Raw genomic sequence first — 20,366 nt, 5'->3', positions numbered from 1 at the left:
TCTGTAATACTTACACAAGAGAGGAAGGTAGAAAATATAGAAGCAAAAATTCTTCCAGTGCTCCCAAACCCATGGTGACATTGAAATTGCTGTTAGAGAGCTGGAATCAAGTGTTGAGCTGCTGCTTAAAGAAGTCCAGCCCCAGCAAAGCTGTGTTTGGTGCAGTGATCATCCATGAACTGCACAGCCCTTACTAGAGGGGCTCCTTGTTTTCCTTTCTTTAATGTTGCCCCAAAGTCCTGAAGGAATTGCACCCTTCACTCACCATTATGCAACTGCTTCCACGGGAAGAATAAAACACCCTCATCCCTGTATGTGCTGCTGGTCCAGTGCCCTGCTTGAGATGGAAAAAGACGACAGCAGCTGGGCTAAGTAGCACAGAGGTGTTTGTTTACAGGCTGCTCACCTGGGGGTGCCTGACCTGCTCCTCCAAACCTCTTTCCCCAGGCAAATAGGGGAGAACCTGATCGTGCCAGGGGGAGTGAAGACCATCGAGGCCCACGGCAGGATGGTGATTCCTGGAGGGATCGACGTCCACACCCGCTTCCAGATGCCAGAGCAGGGAATGACATCTGCTGATGATTTCTTCCAAGGGACTAAGGCTGCGTTGGCTGGGGGCACCACCATGATCAGTAAGTGCTTGCTTTCCTCTTCCAGCAAAGCTGGGCTTTTCTCTTTCCCAGATGAGAGCGGGAGCTGTGGGAGTCACCTTGTTCTGGACCACTGAGTGATGTCTGGCCAGGTTGCTGGGAAAAGCTTGTGGGAATAGGGCTGGAAAAGCAGGACCCCAGGATCTCCCCATCCTGCTGTTGTCACTCATTTCATTTATCTTCCCTTGCTGGCGGTGTGACTTCAGCAGGGTTTTGGGTTTGCTCCTGCTGGAGCCGGTGTCACTGTGACCTCTGGCTCCAGAGTGAGGAGCAGATCCCCCACGTTCCTGTGCCTTGGTCCCTTGTCTGTGGAGGGATAGCTGTTGTATTTCTCACACCCAGAAGCCCCATGCCAGTGTTTGGTGTGTCTTTGAAAACTGGGCCGCTTCCTTCAGGATGTGCTTTCACCACCAGGATTTTTGTTCAGGTAGCTCTGTTTGTGCTCATCTCCTCCTTTGGAGAGAGAGAGGAATTGTCAAGTGAAAATGCTCAAAATAAAAATAAGAGAGACTGACTGTTGTGCTGGCAGCAGGATTAGACACTCTTGGTGTTCTCTTCTGCCTCTAAACTGCCTCAGGAATTAATTGCAGGCTATCTGCCCCTGCTTATATTGACCAGGATCTTAAAACTCTACAAGCAGGTCATAACCTTGTAACCTTGTTTCAGCCAGAGGCAAAAAAAACCCCACAACCCTCTATTGCAGGGCAGCTGATCAGGTGGAAAAATCTACCATGGTGTCCCAGGCTCTGTTGCTGCATGTGGGAATGAGGGATAAAGGTGTGAAGTGATCCAAAATCTGAGCATCTCACAGTCTTTGATGTACTCTCAGGTGCTGCCATTCCACAGGAGGAGAGCTCAGGTACAGAGGAATAAAAAGCTGGTTCAGAACAGGTATCAGTGTCTCCTGTCCAGTCCATGAGTGTAAAGAGATCTTAGGCACAGCCAGGAACCAGCTTAACTCTCCTCAGTTCAAAGCAAGCTCTGTGTGGAGTGAACATCCTCACCTCCCAGATCTTGGCTGGGAGCAGTCCTTGATCCCTGGCCTGGTGGGTGGACTTGAATTGAGTGACAAGAGGCTGGAAGTAGGTCTTGGTCTGATGCTTCAAAGAAATAATCTTAAAATAATTCAGGAAATTATTTTTCATAACATCAATCATGGCTTCAGAGTGTGAGGTTTGTGTCTGAAGATAACCTCACCCAGCCAGGGGTGTGGCTGTGGATGTGGATCCCTTTGTGCACCAATGCCCAGTTCTTCAAATCCTTGCTGTCAGTTTAAATCAATAGCACTGAAATGATTTTTTAAAATTTTCAGCCCCAGTTCATTGATTCTGTTTGGTTGGTTGTTCCCTTTTTAGGACTATACCTGGTTCACACTTGAATTATTGTTTTGTTCTTCCTTGTTAAGTTGAATTAGATGAAAATAACGTTCTCTGTCATCTGCACGTGACCTTTCAGCAGCACTGTTCCCCTCAGTGGCGCTTTCTGAAAGTAGAAATTGGTTTGGCAAATTTATTTTGGAGTAGCCCTTTACTTTGCATGCCTAATTTTACCTCTGCAGAGCCTCCTGCTTCAGAAATCCTTTATGTGTGCAAATATTTATTGCCCTTATGGCTGTAGTACCTGAATATCTCACTAATGGTAAAATAACACTTTTCTGATTTAGGGAGGTGGGAGGTGAGTACCCCGTTTTGCAATTTCTCCTTTCACAGCTGTGAAAATGAGCATAATTTGGATTATGACCATGGGCAGACCATTTGGAGAAGGCTGGTGATTCAACTTGACCACCTGAGTATCTCAGATTATGACACCAAAATACAAAATCATCTCTGAACAACAACAAAAGAAAATCTTCCTAAGGCTGCAGTGAGGACTAAGTAATTAAATAGGATGATGGAGAGACATTTCTGATGGGTGGGAATCAGCAGCTGGAGCAGTGGAAAGCAGGATGAATGATCCAGAGTAGACCTGAAACCTTTGGAGCCTCTGTCCTGTGTCAGCTCAGCTGTTTCTCTGAGCAAGATTGCAGCATTTGCACAAGTTTCTCCACAGTGAACACTTGGTGGGTGGCCCTTGGGCTTCCCCAGAGTTGTGGTGGATTGCACCATTTTTCCTCTTGTGATGAACAGGAGAATATTTAGTGAACTGGATTAATGATATCACAAATTGCAGCCTGAAAAATGGCACTCTTATCTCATTGTATGTTTTAAATGCTGGGGTTTTGCAAAGGGAATCTGCTCCTTCTGTGGAGCTTGTATCCAGCTGTGTCTGTGTACTTCAGGATTTTTTAGGAAAAAACACCTCTTTTGGGTGTGAGATTTGTGGGAAAAAAACACTCAATTTCCTCATTAGTGCTTTAAGCAAACTTTGTAGGATTAATTTGCAAATACCTTTACTCCATCTGTTTCTCTGCATTATGCATAACCCTCACTTTGGGCACACAAACAGCTTCCTCAGCTTCATGCTTCAATTTGTTTCACAATTTTGTGCAGAAGGGCTCTCTAAGGCTGTTCACTTTCCATTCATTTTAGGGAAGTATTTATTTTGCATGCAGTTTTCAGTGAGATTGAACCAAGAACCTTGGATAGGTTTCCACTGATGGAAATTGTGGGTAAAATTCTGACTTTGGTGAGTTTTGGCATCGATCTGCAGTGCCAGGAATTCACCTGGAGGATCTGCTTTGGTGAACCTCATTTTCAACTCTCATCAAATCCAATGTTGCCCCTTTAATTCTCATGGCAGACACATCCAAGGGAAGCACAGGAATGTAACCTCTTGTTTCCAAGCCCTGTCCTCATTTGCCTGTTCCCCTCTAAATTCATCCCTGCAGCCTCAGGGAGGGGGAATCAGATGGGTCCTGGTGTCAAATGGAACAATTGTGGGGTTTTTTGTGGCACCAGGAGAGATTTATGCTGGTGGGAAGCAGCTCTAGCTCCAGTCCAGGGCTTCCCAGCCCCCCAGGGAAAAGGGATTGGGGGTGAGGATTCAAATCTGCCCTTTTGTTTCTCAGTGCTTTGCTTTCCTGAGCCTTCCCTAGGTTGTTCCACTCAGGAGTTTGGGCTGATTTCTTTTTCTGCTGGCTCCCCTGAGGCCATCTGAGCAGGAATTCCAGCTATGATCCTTCTGTCTCTCCCCTCTGCAGTGCCAAAGGCAAGGCTCCAGCTGACTTTGCTAGGGAAGGAACAAACAGAGTTGGTTTTGCCTGAAATGACGTATTGTGATATCTTTGTTTTTCTGCAGTGACAATTTGCACAGTCCTTTTCTCAGTCCCCACCTTAAAATAATATTGGTGTGGGTATGTCAGCTGAACAGCCCTCCCTGTGGGTTTTAGGATAACGTTGCTCCAGGAAAAAAACTTGGATTCTCGCCCTTTTGAAATGTCAGAATGCAGTGTTTGGGCATTAAGTTGAAAGGAGAATTCCAGAATGCTCTGCAGAGAATTTTGAAGGAGAGAGGAGTATGAGATATGCTCCAGCCTGTTCTGGTCACTTCCCTAAACTCCCCTGTATTCCATGGAAATAGAATAGTCCTCCCAGAGTTTTGGAAAGGACTCTGTCTGAAGTTGCCCTTTACAAGAGGCTAAAATTTTGGTGAGCTAAAAATGGCATTTTTCATAGCCTCCCTCACAAGCCACCCTGACCTGGGAGGGTCCCCCAGGTATTGTCAAAGCCCAACGCCTGGCTCTGCTCAGGACACACCTAAGTTTGAGCCCCTGTTTTCCCAACCTGAGCTAGGTGGATACCCCAGGTGTAACCCAGTCCCTGCAGCTGGTAGAGGAGGAAGAACATCTGCTAGGAACAGCGTGGCCTCTCAGAGTCTGTTGATGGTTTGGTTGTTGATTAACTGTGATGGGTGAAATCCCCATCAGAATCAGTGGAAAAACTCCCCCTGATTTGAGCAGGGGCAGGAGTGCCTCTCTGCTCCCAGCCCTGCAGAAGGGGTGAAGAAGTTAAGCTCTGTATATTTACTGGCTCTCTGATCCCTGAGCCTGTTTAATGTCCCAGTGAGAACTCCATCCATCCAGGCCAGCTCCCACACACATTTGAACCCCTCCTCCCAGACTCTGCTTCTTCTCTGGTATCTGCTGTCCTTGGGTGAAATCTCTTGCTGGCATTGCCTCTCTTGACTCAGTCAACCACTGTTATAATCATAGAGGGAAATTACAGTGAGAGAAATGATAGCTTTTTCTGGCCTCGTGGCTTGGAAGCCAGCAGCCTTTTGAACTTGAGCAGCAGTTATCCTAATGACATGGGGAGGGAAGGCTGGGGAGGGGAGCCTGTGTATCTTGGGAAGTTCAGGAGATGAAGGGGAGCCTCACATGAGCTGCTCTTGGCTCCCTAATTCCTGACCCTGCTGTTAAAGAGCTTCCCCAGGGCAGCATGGCAGGGTTGAGCTGGGTTTGGGCTGCCCAGCTGCAATCAAACTCAAAGGGAGGTGACACCAGGTCTCCCAGGTCGTCCTGAAGATCACCACCTTGCTGGGAGGAGATGTTTCCAGTCAGGAATGATTCCTCTCCTTTGGGGTTTTGATCTGAGCGTGACACAGAATGGAGCTGCCCCAAAGGAGATCAGACTGTGTGATAGTCTCGGCTTAAAGTGGGGTTTAGACAGGATGAGGGTGTGGGGTGGTATTTAAACCCAGCAGAGGAGATTAGATCCTATTCTACCCAACTGGGTGCATTTATTTTATATTATCAGGGTTAGTCCTGTGCTGGTCTGGAGTCTAAACAGTGAGAGGAGGAGGAAGGGAGACAGAAGGAAGTGACAGCAGTGGTCAGGCAGGGACTTGTGGCTGAGCTGGAATTAAAAAACCAAGTGTTTTGCATCCAAGAGCAGCGACCACAGAGCTGCAGTGTCTCCCCAGGTCCCTGGCTGTGTGTACACAGCACTGCATTGTTCCACAGGCACCAGCCCCAGTTTTGTTTCTCTTTGCACCCAGAGATAAAAGAGGAACTGTGCACTGGGACCAGCCCTGCAGACGGGCTGCCCTGGCTCTGGAGCTTGTTTCTCTTCCTGGCAGTGGTTCTGTTGCCCCAAAGAAACATTTAATTCTTTAGAAACGTAGTGAAAATGTCCACACATTATTGGGGATTTCTGTGAGTGGGAATCCTTGCTCTCTGTGGCTGGAGTAATAACATCAGGGCTGCAGAGTCCCTCCTATCTCCAGCTCCCTTTGGTCCTTTTTACACCCCAAAAACCAGTCTTGGCCCTGATTCACCTTAAATCTCTTCACCAGCTCCCTGCTGCTGTGTTTGTACCTTTCATTCAGGGCAGGTTTAAAATCCTTAATGTGAAAGTGTGGCTGTGAGCAGAGCTGGGCAGTTCCCTGGTGTGAGCTCCTCTTCCCGAGCTTTTAAACCCCTCTAAGTCCATTAGGCTGTGCCTGCAGCGGGTGGTGCAGCCTCTGTGCTGGGGCTTGCTCTGCTCCCAGCATCCCAGCACTGCTGGATGGGCTCCCCCATTGTTCTGGTGGGGATTCCAGGAGGGCTCGTGGGGATCTGCCAAGCCCCTGCTGTCCCTTGCCAGAGAGCACGGGAGGAAACACCTGTGCAGAGCTCAGATGTGCTCCGTGTTTCTGTGTGCTGAGGGTTTTTTGTTTTTTTTTTTTTAACCCTTTGGGCTGCAGTTATTGTTTGCCACCTCTGTGTGCTGGGGAGCAGGCTCCTGTGAGGAGCTCTCAAGGACTGGGAGCTGTGTCCGGGGTGATGCAGGTGGCCTGTGTGTGCTGAGGTGTTTAATGCTGGCTGTCACATACTCAGCTGGGCTGTCATCCCCCCTCAGTGCTGAGAGGTGAAATCACTGGCCCTGGTGTTGGGCTGGAGTCCTGTGAAACCTCTGCAGTCCAGCCTGGCTTGGTTTTGAGTCAGTCAGGAGATTTTTCCCTATTTTCCCATGTTTTCCTTCACTGGAACTGCTGGGGATCCTGCCCCTTGTTGCTCCCCCCATCCCTTCTGCCTTTTGGCAGCACTGATGTTTTTAAAGAGCAGGTGAAGGGTCCCTTTCTCTGTTTTTGACCTGTTCTGTTCCAGCCCCTCCCTGTGCAGGAAGGAGGGGATAGAAGCAATTCCACACGTCCTGGAGCTTGGTTTAGGTCTGAGCACACGAGTGCTGGAGTGGCAGCAGTTCTGACAGTGCAGATGTCACTGACCCAGATTTTTCCATGTGTCCAAAGAGAGATTTCAGGAGAAATTAACCCATGTTGTCTGTTGATGCAATAGCATTTAATGCCTTTTATTCCATTTAATGCTGGGGATCAGCAGTGTTGCTTCCCCACTGCGTGGGGATGAGTTCTTTTGTTTGAAGAGCTGCTTTGAAGTGATTTTCTTACAGAATCACAGAATGGTTTGGGCTGGAGGGGACCTTAAAGGTAATCTTGTTCTACCTCCTGCCATGGGCAGGGATACCTTCCACTATCCCAGGTTTTTCCAAGCCCTGTCCAGCCTGTCCTTAAACACTTCCAGGGATGGGGAACCTGAGCCAGGGCCTCATCACCCTTATAAAAAAGAATTTCATTCTAATACCTCATTTAAACCTGCCCTCCTTCAGTTTTAGGCCACCTCTGTTATCCTATGACTACATGCCCTTGTTAAAAGTCCCAAAAAATCCCTAAATTCTAGGTTTTTTTGTGTCCAGTGCTCTCATTCCCAAATTCCAGGCCTTAGAGATGAGTGAATCTCTCTGATGTGCTGTGTCTCACCCAGCTCCTTCCATCAATGGAAAATGTACATGATGTTTTTGTGGGGACAGGTGTAAAAATTGTCTCCTCCAGGTCTGCTGTGGATGGAAGAAAAAAAATCCTAAAAAATCAAATGCAGTTATCCACCTCGCTTCATATAACATCATTAGCTGCCTGTGCTGGGTTTTCAGGGCATGTGTGTTAAGCCTGGCTTGATAAAGTGTCTTAATCACCTTCAAGTCTTAACAAAGTCTTCAAAGAAGCAGCAGGAATTGGTGCCTCCAGCTTTTTTCTTGGCCTGTTTTTCTGGGCAGGGAATTTTTGCCTCCCCACCTGTGTTCAACCCTTGGCTGTGAGTTTGACTCAGCAGAAGGTGCCCTGGTCAAGCAGGACCTTTCAGCTCTCCACGCTGGAAATGAGCTCTGTGTGCCATGGAAGGCGAGCAAATGGAGCCTGGAAGAGGCAAAGGCTGTAACCAACTGCAGGATTCCCCACTTGGGATGGATTTGGAGTGCTGCCTGTGGAGTGGGGTTTGATGTCTTCGATCAGCAGAGCCTTTTTTCCCCTCTTTCCCTCAGCCCCTGTGCCTTCAGAGTTCATAGATCCCATCTGTTTCTTAGAAACTGGATTTTTTTTTTTTTAATCTTTCTGGTGAGAGGGAGAAATGTTTGAGGAATACAAATGAGCTTCTCCTGTCTGGCACACTTTAATCCCACTCAGGAGCTGCCAGTTGTTAGCAGCTTGGGGCTGTGCCTGCAATCTTTTCACAGCCCTCACTCCCATGGAGGCCCTGTGCATTTGCAAGGAATGCAGGGATGGACATTTAGGAATTATGGCTTCTGGGAGAACTCTTTTTTCTTCCCTTGGTACACTGCAGTTGGTGTCGGGACCCACTCTGTGACAATGGAAATGTCATTCCATTTTTCCATGCTGGTTGCTGGCTAGCTGTAATGGGAGGTGGCTTTGTTGCTGAGGGGGCTTATGGTTTTAATTCAGATTAATTAAGCTCACCTAGAGTTTTAGAGGTTTTGAAGTAAAAGGTGATTATTTTTATGAAGAGCTACCTGAAAAGCTGATGTGGGCAGCACTGCAAGCAAGGAGATAATCCCTGTCCCTCCCACTTGGCATCTGCAGATCCAGAGGAGAGTGCTTTTGGCTTCCTATTTTAAGTAAAAGAAGGAACTTGAAGATTCACGTGGAAATATTAAGTGGGAAATGCTTTGGTTGGGTTTCAGAGCCCACCAAAAAGGGCTCAGCTTTTGGAAGCTTCCCATTTAGCCACTTGTCCGTGTGTGTTCCCACCACATTGCTTTTGTTCCTAGAAGCAGCTACATATGTGTAGCTGGATATTTTTGGAATCTGGGGGACTGGTGGTGGTGTTTTACATGTGAATGAGATTCCCTGGCAAAGCCTCCAGGCAGCAGGAGCTGGGGAAGGAGTTCCTGAAGAACCCTCCCAGAATATTGCACAGTGCTCAGTTGGTGCTGGCAGCGGGGGGAATTTCCCAAACTGCAGCACACTGAGGGGTTTGTGCCTCCAAATTGGGGTTTTTCATGGGCCTGGCAAGATTCCAGACTCCTTGAAAAGCCAGGCAGGGCCAGTTCAGCAGACAGGGGCTGTGGCACAGGAGTCTCTGTTCAAATATTCCAATATTGCTTAAAAAAGAAATCTCATTCCAGCGAGGGTGTCAGTTAATGATGCTTCCCAGCACTCTTTTTCTGTCCTTCAGCTGAGATTTCTCAGGATTAGTACCAGTGTCCCAAGAGAAGAGTTTGGCTACTGATGGGCTACAAAGGACTTTTCAGATGGGCAGAGACTCTTTTTATCCACTGTGAGTGGAAAAAGTTTTGGAAAGTCTCTTTGTAGCTCAACTGACAAAAATGCAGATGTGCAGGGGTTGTTAGAAGTAGAATTAGGCGGTGGAAGCAGGAGCAGAGTTCAGGGCTCTGAAGCAGTCAGTCCTTCTGCAGTGCAAACACTCTGTAATGGAGGGGAAGGTGGCAGCTGGGTGGAACAAAACTCCCACTGAGCCATCCTGCCCACGTCCAGGGCAGCTCTGGCTGTTCATGGAATCCCAGGATGATTTGGGTTGGAAGGGACCTTAAAGCCCATCCAGTCCCATCCCCTGCCATGGGCAGAGACACCTCCCACGATCCCAGGCTGCTCCAACCCCTGTCCAGGCTGGCCTTGGACAGGGATGGGGCAGCCACAGCATCTCTGGGCCACCTGTGCCAGCACCTCCCCACCCTTACAATAAAGAATTTCCTTCTACTAGCACCTTTGAGGCTGAGCTGCAGAACACAGCATTGCCCCTAAAGACTTGGTGCACGGAAAAAAGTAAAGTTAGATTTTTGTGTGTAGGCGTTTCCCAAACCAGTTTGCCACAGGCTGGGCGTCTCTCTTTGGGTGGGCAGCTCAGGAGTGGTGCTTTGTGCCCCAGAGCTTGAGTTCTTCACCAGCCAGCTTGTGAGGCCAGGCTGGGCTGGCTCGGAGCTGGAGGAGGGCGTTCAGCAGCTGGGGAACGTGCCACAGGAGTCTCTGTTTAAACTGGAGATAATCTAGTTAGGACCTCCTACAGGTTAATGGTTTCAGCAAGGACAGGAGCTGATCTGCAGGCACTGGAGAGAGCACCAGCACAGGGCAGCTGTGGTCAGGAGTGGCTCTGTGAGGGGCAGATGTGCTGCTTGATCCTTGTCCTTCCACAGCAGACAGGTTCTGCTGCACACCCTGCCGTGTTTGCTCTGTATTTAGGTGTGACTCGGCCTCACTTCCTTGCCTGCAGGTGTGTGTGAGAGTTGTCAGGGAGCAGGATGTGCAGGATGGGGACTCCTGCTGTTGGAGGAGAAGTGGCAGTGGTTTGGTGGTGATGGATGACAGCTTCCTCCTTGGAGTGTGATGTCACCTTGTTACAGGAGGAGAGGAAGTGTCTGGTCCTCATCCAGCCAGGGGAGATGTTTGTTTGACAAATACAGTTTTTTTTTCTTTTCCCCAAGCTGTATTATAAAAGTGCTTGTATAGAATCAGAGTTCTTCACAGTTTATTTTTTTTTGGTGGGGAAAAACCAACTTTTCTAATCCCAAACACACAAAGCCCTCTAAGAAGCACCACAAATTTCCATTGTAAAAACTGTAGTCATGTTCCTGTTCATCTCCAACACCCCTGAGACGACCCCAGGCCGTGAAATGCAAGTGAGAATCCAAAACTTGGTGATAACAATGCAAATCCAGAGCTGTTCCATCTCCCCAGTGAGTGGAAAAAGCCTGAGGGGCAGGACACATCTCCAGTGACCTGAGAGGGACAGAGCTCACTCACCACACGTGCTCTCTTGTCCTGTGTCTGATCAGCTCTTGCCCCTTGGATGTGTTGTTAATTCTTGTGTTTTGTCTTGACTGGAAAGCCATGGCTACAGACTGAGGTTTTTCTCCATCCCAGTCCCTCAAGGTTTACAGACCAATTCATATGGAAGCCTTTGAAGTCCTGTGTGCTCCTTTCATGGCCGGCAAGTGTGGAGTAATGCCTAAAAGAAAGAATAAATCTTGGAACCACTTAAATGTCTCTTTTGAACTTGGTTCCCCTCCCTCTCTGCCATGGTGACCTCCTGAGTTACAATAAAAGCACAATAAACCTGTACTGGGAAGGGATGGAACCTTTTTTCTTTTCTTTTTTTAAATTTTTTTTAATAATATGACCTTAATATGTTGCCATTCCAGCTGCTAGGGAGGGTTATTAATTATTGTTTGAATTCTTTATGTTTGTGTCCAGCCGGCCTCAAATTGTTAATTGTATTTTGGATATAATCAGCCAAAAGGGCAAGTGAAATATCTGTATGACATCAGTGAGGGAATAAGGGAACATTGCAGTCTGAAAATGTAATCAGTGGAGCACGGATGTGTCTGATTCTTCTGAGCCTGGTCCAGTTCTGATTTCTGTGCATCAGGTCTTATAAACTGGATCAGAACTGACAGAAAACAACATGTGATGTCATTTGGGCTGCCTTTACTATGAGTTTGGCAGGCATGTACAGGAGAAGAGTCCTTGGGAAGCTGTATTAGCACCATAAATGCTGTTCTGTGCAGGGCTGTCACTCTTCAGAATAATCTCTTTATTCCAGTATCTTTTCTTAGGGGGGGTGGAGGAACAAGAATAAAATACTGTGGGAATAAATCCCCACAAATACCCAGAGCTGAAATCTGTTTACTGGAGCCAGGATGTGAAAAAAATCTTTTGTTTGATTTCTCATCTGCTGAGGGGCATCAGGTCCACGAGCAGTTTCCTTCAAAGCGATTTTGTTGCTGTCCTTCCTTTTCCCAGATCAAACCCATGAGCCAGAGCATGGTTTGAAGGAAGAATTGGGATGGAATCAGAAAAAAAAGGGAGGTGGGAAGATTTGGATCGCTTGATATGAAATTTTTGAGCTCAGAGAAGGGCTGGTATCTCTGGATGGGTGCAGGGCTGCTGAGCTGGCAGTTGGGGTTTAATAATTAAATCAGAATTTTTGCTGCTGAGAACAGCTTTGTTACTGGACGAGGCAGCTTTTGGTAGCTCAGTTCCTTGACACATGAAAATGTTGTGACACATAAAGGTAGAAGGGATTGTGATATTTTACCAGCTGAGAATTTGAAGCCTCTGGATGAAATAAGGTCTGTGATTATGGGATAATCTTCTATGGGTCAGTCGAGGGCCTGACTTTCAGTTCACAGAGATTGATTTGATTCCTCTTGCTTTCACAGAATTACTCCCACTTTACACCAGTGCCAGGAGAATATTCCTGCAGCCACAGCCTGACAACTCCAGACTTCCAAGTAGGGACCTGTGCAATTACCAGGGCTGAATTTAATTACAACCTCTCAATAAAACGGCCTGTGACAGAATGTACAACTCAATAAATTCAGCAGATTTCATCACACACAGTTGCTGTGGGGATTAAGTAGTATTAAACAGGCAGATGTGTTTATAGTGATCAAGCTGCTATTAAAAGTTTTGGGTAGGGGAGATCTGCCTGCTAACAGTTAAGCTTCAATGTTAAGGATTTTCACCTTATAAACTCCTCTTAAACAATAGGCACATTTAATGCTGGTAGGAGCAGGAAATAATGTGTAAAACTGCAGTCAGTAATAGCAACTGGAACCCTGAATACATGGTTTTTATTACATACACAGTTTTGGTAACATCTGACCCTAATTCGTGTTTATATTGTCCATTTCAAACAGTTTTTCTCTTTCCTGGTAGTGGCATTCATGAGCTGAAGCCCCAGAAAAATTTCATGCATGCTTTGGATGACACTTAATTAAACCAGTTAAAAAAAAAAATCCTTTCCAGGGGAAAGCTGGAAGCAAGGGCTATTAATAGAAGCTCCAGGAAGGGGCTGTTTGCAAGCCAAGGCCTGCTCAACTGAGGCAGGATGCAAAAAAAACCAAAAATGCACATGCCACAATGCCAGGAAGCTATAAAACCCATTAATCCCCACCCATGAGCACATCCATCCCAAAAGCAGAGTTTTGTTTTCAAGGCAAGGCAAATAGCTGGATCCAGCTCTTCCTCTGAAGCAAGAATTTCTCTGGAGCTTAGCAAGGGGTCAAAACCATAAAAGCATTGCTCTTGCATCTGAATATTTTTTTTTTTTAATTTGAGAGAGATGCCAAGTGCCAGAAAGAGATCATATGGGATTTTTCTGGCTGTGGTCTCAGAGCATCCTGCAGGCTGTTGGGTGTTCCCCAGCCTTGTGTGCTGGATCCCTCGTGCCCATCTCCCTTCTTGCTCAGGGTGCAGCTACCACCCTGCTCCAGGAAAGCTCTTCAGGAGCACAAAGCCCCCGAGTCTGGAAAAGGGAGCCAAGATGTGATGTAACATTTCCTAAAGCCACAATTTAAAGCTGAGATTGGTACCATTTTCAGTGGGCTGTGGAAGTGGTGTTAACGGCTGGGAGCAGCTGGATGAAGACAAGGAGATGTTTCAGGCCAGCCCTAACTGTGGTTCAGCTTTTAGGCTGCTCTTTGTGGAATCAGTTGTTGGACTTGACTGAGGTTGGACTTGACCTGTGTGGGTCCCTTCCAGCTCAGGGTATTCCATGATTCTATGAATTGTGTAATTCAAAATTCAAAATTACTCGTGTGTGTAATGGGATTGTGCTGGGATCTGATTTTAGTTCAGCTTTTATGTTAATGTAAGACAAGGATGTGTTAATAATTGCTGATGCTAGTGCTCTATAAAGTGCTTCTAGCACTTCTACCTTGTGTAGATTTTTCTATGCTTGTGTTAAAATAACAGTGCTTTATTTTCCCCATGGAGCATTTAATCCATTCCCTTAAGTTTTTGCCTTCCCCTTCCATTTCACACCCAAATATCACCCCACCAGCATCCAACCACTTTGGCCCATGAGACAGAGAATATTCCAGCATGGCTGGGTGCCAGCTCTGGTGCAGAAGAGCCACATGGATCAGCCAGTGTTGTTGTCTCACTTCAGCTCATTGTCTGCCTTTAATCCTGAGCTGATTAATCTGCCCGAGGAGGAGGAGAGAGGAATCCTGAGCTCAGAGAGGCAGGAAGGAAAGCAGCCCTGGCTGGGAGCTGGAGCTCTGGGAAGCAGGAGCAGATGCACCTTGTCAACCTGTGTGCAATGACAGCAGAGCCAAACCAGGCACGGGAAGGAAGGGTAATTAAGAGTCTGGGTGATTAGGGCTGGAGCATGTGGGTCCACAGGTGCTCAAATCCCACCAGCCTCAGAGAGCTTGGATTCTGATTTATCTAGGTCTTTTGGAATCCTGTCACTGTTTAACAAGGAAAAGATTTGATTATTTTTAATGTACAAAGTAGTTTTTCCCATATATTTTTTTTAAATAGGTTCCTTTGCTGGTGTAACAGCCTTATTTTCCCCCAGCCCTGGCCTGCTGCATTTTGGGTTCTGCAGCTCAAAAAGTTAAAAGATAATCTACAGAATGTTTTCTGCTCATAGCTGAGAAACCAGTGTAACACGAGCTTGGCTTTGCCCTGTGCCTTGCTGGGAGTGTGTTAAATAAAGAGAAATACTAGGATTAGGCCTGAATTTCACTCACATTCAGGGAGCCACTACAAGGCCCTCAAAGCTATTTAATTCCTCCTTTGAAGATTTCAGCACTGATGAAATGATTCTTAAATTATTTTTTTTTTTTTTTTTTTCCTTCCCTCTCTGGTTGTGTTTCTGTTTTTGGAACAAGCTTTGAGTTTAAACATGAGCTGGCAACTTCCTTCTCAGACCTCAAGCTGAAAAAAAAAACCTAAAAATCAACAGAAGGATGAAAACATCTGGGCTGGGTAGCATGGGGAGCAGAGCAGATCAAGGCTGTGGTGATGGAGGGAATAAAGAATAAAGGGGTGGCAGTGACCTGTGTCACAACACTTTGTCCTGAGTGTGCCCTGCAGGCATGGGGAGATTGAACTTTGCTGCTTCTCGGGGTGATGGAAGGAAGGATGGGGACAGTGGGATGGATTCCAGGGACAAGGAGCTCTGGGGGACACTGCAGGACAGCTTTTCCCCTGGGAAACCTCCTGGAAATTCTCCACAGAAGGATTTTGCTGTGAGCTGGGGTGGGTCAGCCCTCGTGGTGCTGGGACAGATCATCCCCAGGGGTCATCCTGGGAGCCTGGGGCTGTGGGAACTCGTGGGATGGAGCCTGTCAGCTGCTTGTGCTGCTCTGGAGCACAGGGACCTGAAAGAAAAAGCTTTTTGTTTTACTCTGAGCTGTGCCTGGGGCTGGAAGAAGCTTCTCTGAGCTGCATGTGGGCAATTCCTGGCCATCTCAACAGGCAGGAGCACTTTCAGAGCTTTCAAGAGCAGATGAAGAGTCAGCCTTGACTGCTCTCCTTTCCTGGATCTGGGCTCGTTTTTATTAATTTGGTGTCCCCAAAACCCCACCCTCCCAGGGAGGGATGCAGGCTGTGACCTCTGTGTGTTTGACCCCTCCCATTGCACAGAGGATGGAAGAATCGAGGAGGCTGCCATTTGTGTCTGAATCACCTCCAGAGCAGGATTTGGGATTCCATCCACCTTCTCCAAGCCTTTTGTGCAGCATCCACTGCTCTGCTCTCCGCTGCGGCAGCAGAGCTTCCACCCTGCCCCAGGGTCAGGTACAGGAGCCCAGCCCCTGGGCCCTCTCCAGGGATGTCCCTGTCACCGTGGCTGTCTCCTGGGGTGCTCTGCTGGGTCCTTTCTCTCCAGACCGCTTCAGTGCCAGGATGCCCAGGTGTTGCTTAGCTTGCACTCTCTCTTCCATGTGCATGTGGGGCAGTGGTTGTTCACTGGTGTTTCCTGGCACAGCTGTGGACATGAAGTGGGCTGTGTTTTGTAGGGGCTAGAGGGCGATTCGGCTGTCGGGAGCTGCCACGGGAGATACTCCCAGCCCCTGGAGCTGACTTCCCTGCACACTTCCAGCACCACCTGCATCCCTGACCCTGACTCCAGCCGTGGTTTGGCTTTGTCAGTGACAGAGCTCCCTTAGCCCTGGTCCCACTGCCCCCACAAGCTCCCAGGAGCCATCCTTGGGCAGTGCAGGAAGTGAGCTGGTGATAAAGCTCTGATCCCAGACACCACAGTCATTCCTGGGGGCTCCAGAGCCCAGCTCTCCGTGCTGGGCTCTGAGGACTCTGTGTTAACCCCTTGGTGCCTTCAAGTATGAATTCCCAATGCCCACAGGCCATCCATCATCTTGGGGCTGACAGAGCTCTGAGGGCACCTTTAGTCTCAAGTGGAGATGGATTTATTGCTGTGATGTGTTAAAGATTAAATGGTCTCTTTTTTTTTTTTTTAATTAGACATTTTTGTAAACCTGGGCTTTCTCCATCTCCCATTGGAAAAACAAAGGGAATGTTATTTTTCTCCTTGTTGTTCATTCCACTTAAGATAAAGATTAACTTCAGCAGAGCTACAGGGGCTCTGTACTAGCCAAGAAACAATTCAGGCTGGAAGTTAGCAGAAGGTTTCTGACCACTGGGGAGGAGCAGATCATGGAACAGAAATGGGACAATTTTTATAAAAACAGGTCAGTTTATTGTCTGGTTATATTTGGGTTGCTTTTCCCAGCGGTGGTGAAAAGCACATCCTTGATGTGGTGCCAGACAGGAGGCAGATTTCCAAGTTTTCACTCCTAGCATGGATGTCTGTGATGGGTGGGGAGGGAGCAGACACCCAGACCACCAGCCACTCCTGGAGTGCTGAGCTGCTCAAAGCTGCAGCTGCTGAGGCACTAAGGATGTGCAGGTCCTGTTCTTCCCTTGCTGTGATGCTTCCAGGGGAAAAGCCTTTTGGAAAAGCACAAATATTCTAAGCTGTCTCCCTTTGCAGAGGGGAGGGAGGTTGGTTTGGGTGAGCCCTTGGCTTTCTGCAGGGTGTGCACGTCTCAGGCAGCTGAGATGTCTCTGCTGACTCGAGGGGCTCGTGGCTGCTCAGGAGAGCTGGGCTGCCTTTCCCAGTGTGGATCTGGTTCTTCAGGCAGTGCAAAACCAGTAAATCTTGGCTCCTGTGTCTGCGTGGGGGAGAAGCAAAGCTTTGTTCTGCCCTGAGGGTGAGTGGAACCCACGGGCTCTGTCTCATCCCAGCTGTGACTTAGAGCAGCTCTGATCCTCCATAAAGTTAAAAATAAACTGCTGGGATTTCTCTGCTGATAACTGAAGCAACGGGGTTTTTTTTCTGTGTGTTTTAATCTAGAAGCAATCCAGGCCCTCTCTTCCTCCCCAGCAGTGCCTGCCCAATTTGTGACCCCCAAAATCACCCAGGCTTTTCCTACTCTCTCAGTTCAGTACTGGAGGTGCTGAATTGCTTCTTTCATTTCACTGTGTCTTTTGAAGATCTCAGAGACTCCGTGTGCTCAAATAAGAACCAGGAGCACTGAATCTTCAGATCCAGCTCCCTTGTGTCACCCTTTGAGGCTGCCCTGCAGCTGCAGCTGCCTGTGAATCCATTTGCTGCTGGATTTGGTGTGAGGATCAAGCTGAGCAGGTGCCAGAGGCAGCAGGACCTTCTCAGTGTCACAGAGATCTCTCCAACCACAAATTGTTGGTCCTGCTTCCTGCAGTCCTCTGGAAGATGCTCCTGCTTGGGATGTGTAGCACCAGCAGTTGTAGTAAACAGGTTGTAGTAACAACTCGTTTTCCTTCAGCTGCTGCTCCATAATCGACTTCCCTTCCTGCATTCTCTAGAAACCACTGAGAAGTTTCAAACTTAGAAATATTTTAAAGGGGAAAGAGGATTGATTTTGCCTTGTTTTTTTGCCTTGATTCTGCCTTGTTTTTGCAGCAGCCTCTGCACAGCTGTGCTTACTGTCCTGGGTGCCCAGGAAAGCTTCTGCAGCAGCCATTTACCAGTGCTTTGGTTGTCATTCCCAGTTGACCACGTGGTTCCTGAGCCTGGGACCAGTTTGCTGACGGCGTTCGACCAGTGGCGAGAGTGGGCAGACAGCAAATCCTGCTGTGACTACTCCCTGCACGTGGACATCACTGAGTGGCATAAAGGTGTCCAGGAGGAGATGGAAGCTCTGGTTAAAGACCATGGTAAGATCAGGGAAGCCTTGCCCCTCCTTGTTTTTCAGGATGCCCTATTGTTTAGGGCTGTCTCTCATGCAGAGTTTTACTTTTATATCCCAGTAAAGCTGTTTTGGGCTCATTCTGGCTCCTTCAGAAGGTTTGGGCACTTGGGATTGCAGAGGGCTCGGGGTTTGGGGCACACTGGTGTTGCAGCACTGATTTACCAGGGGTGAATCTCCTGCTTCTGCCATGCAGAGCAGCTCCTGTGTCCAGTGAAGGCCCACTGTGGTCATCAGTGCCCCTGATGATACCTGCAGCCATTGAAGTGCTGTAAAGGAGGGAAATGGGAGCCCCAGGAGGACTAAACCAGCTCTGGTGCTAAAAGTGAAAAGCTGAGTGAAATGACCTCATAGGTTTCCCCCCTCTTTAATTCCTTGGTGTTTCATCCTCAGGCTGGAAGTAATTTTCCATCCTGTTTGTAGGTTCAAAACCCAGCAATTTATGCCCTAATGGGAGCTTCCCACACATGCTGGGTGAGAATTTTTACTGGTTCCAAAGGCTGTAGAGGGAAAGCCAGCTCAGGACAGTGGGTCATTTTGGACATGTCACAGACACAGATTTCCCATTGTTCTCCCTGCAGGGTGAGGGGGATCAGCCAGGCAGGCCCGGTCTCTGCTTTTGTGTGAGATGCAATTTTGTTTTTATTTTGTTACTCAACCTCCTACAGTGCTGCATCCGTGGAATTATTGCTGGGAGCTGATTTAGGGGTTGTATTGCATGGCTTTACCTGCAGTGTGCTCTCTTTCCCCCAGGTGTGAATTCCTTCTTGGTGTACATGGCTTTCAAAGATCGCTTTCAGCTCAGTGATTCTCAGGTAGGAAGGAAGGCTTTGTGTCCAATTTGTCACAAATAAGTGTTTAAATTCAATATCCTGGGATCTGACACTCTCTCCTGGTTCCAATCTTGATGAGTGTAGCAGTACCTAAGATTGGCAAGAGCAGCACCCACAGCTCTGGTTGAAGATTATATTTTTAATTAAAAATAAAACCCAACCAACAGCCAACCCTGAAAGGCTTGGTTGAGGGAAGCAATGGTAAACCTTGCATTTTGAGAGATTGGAGGTTTTATTCCAGCTCTTCTGGGGTAGAAACAGTGGCAGTTCTGAGTTGCTGCTTTATGCCTTTGCACAGGGCAGGACAGGGAAGTCTCTGGCTAATTATAATTATTCTGGTTAGAAGCTAAAACTGATCCTGGTCCAGAGGTGTTTTTTGGTGGTAGAATCGCTGGGACCTTAGAAAGGAGTTAATTGCCCTCCTGTTGGCTGTTCTGGTGGGCACATTTAACTGCTCAGAGGGACACAGACTGTTCAGTTTGTGTTTCTGAACGTGTGGGAGGAGAGGAATGCCTGGCAGTGTTGGTGTGTGAGTTATCTCTGAGGGCTCTGGAAACATTTTGATGAGGGACATTGGTGGTGCCACTGGACCTGAGCCCTCTCAGAGTGGCTGCTGGAGTGGGAAATCACACTGCTCCCACCTCCAGACACTGGATTTCATGGAGAACCTGCCCCCAGCACTCACATATAAGGGATGTTTTTCGTGCCAGGCACCAGTAAGTGAGACATCAAACAGGTACAGCTCTGCAAGTCCTTTAGGATCATCCAGCTGTGGGGCCTGAGTTGTTGCTGTTTCTTCCTCCCATGCTCCCACTGGACAATCCTTCTTTGCCATCCCAGCAGCACCCAGCAGTAAAACTGGGAAATTCAGTGACAGGCATGAAAATCTTACATCTTACATTGCTTAATGCTTCTCTTTCTGTTTTCCCTTCTGCAAAATTGTGATTTTGATGGGGTCTGGGGCGTGGCAGGTGTGTTCCTGTTGTGATGGATGTTATCTGCCCCCCAGATTTACGAGGTCCTCAGTGTGATCCGGGACATCGGTGCCACAGCCCAGGTGCACGCTGAGAACGGTGACATCATTGCTGAGGTATGGGCTGTGTGTTCTCTCAGCTATTGCCCTCAAATACTGGGAGGGCTTTAAATTCTGACTCCTTTGCAAACTGAGAGCCAACCAGGCTTTTGAGAGCTGTGGCATGGCTTTGTCGAGGGTGTGAGCAGGGCTGTACAGGAGATTTTATCCCCTTTGACACTGATAAAACAGGTTTTTGTGGCAGCTTTCAGTTTGGGGTGGATATTGGGCCTCTGTCCCCAAAAGTGAAAAGCTGGGTGTGGCTGTCGCTGTGTGCAGCAAAATGTTCTGCAGGAAATAAGAAAAGGGGGAGTGGGAAGGGGTGTAGCTTCATACAGTACATGGGGTGCTGATGTTTATCCTTCAAACAGCAGCAAGGGAAAAATGTTAATAATGTATCCAATTTAATCTTATCTCCAGCTCATTTTGTACACCGTGTCTCAAGCACTTGGAGGATTTCTGTGTTCTCTGGCTGGGCAAAAGCCCACCCCAGTCCCTGAGCCCAGTTGCAGGATGATTTTTTTCCAGGTGTTGTCATTTTGCCACGTCTTAGAGATGATTTTATCGACACGAGTGCGTGCTGAAA

At 47.8% G+C, this 20,366-nt stretch overlaps 1 protein-coding gene across 2 annotated transcripts in view; it reads left to right on the top strand.

Annotated features, from left to right (window-relative positions):
- DPYSL2 (dihydropyrimidinase like 2) overlaps positions 1-20,366 on the top strand; it is a 51,076-nt gene that overhangs the window by 14,483 nt on the left and 16,227 nt on the right. For both annotated transcript variants that reach the window (XM_062510766.1, XM_062510767.1), the window contains exons 3-6: positions 448-632; positions 17,679-17,843; positions 18,629-18,690; positions 19,718-19,798. In XM_062510766.1, coding sequence (XP_062366750.1) covers positions 448-632; positions 17,679-17,843; positions 18,629-18,690; positions 19,718-19,798 — 493 coding nt within the window. The remainder of the gene's footprint in view (positions 1-447; positions 633-17,678; positions 17,844-18,628; positions 18,691-19,717; positions 19,799-20,366) is intronic.

Source organism: Cinclus cinclus, chromosome 29 (assembly GCF_963662255.1).
Source record: "Cinclus cinclus chromosome 29, bCinCin1.1, whole genome shotgun sequence".
NCBI classification, from domain to species: domain Eukaryota; kingdom Metazoa; phylum Chordata; class Aves; order Passeriformes; family Cinclidae; genus Cinclus; species Cinclus cinclus.
The sequence above is the reverse complement of the archived record's forward strand: the minus strand, read 5'-3'. Positions and strand labels throughout refer to the sequence as shown.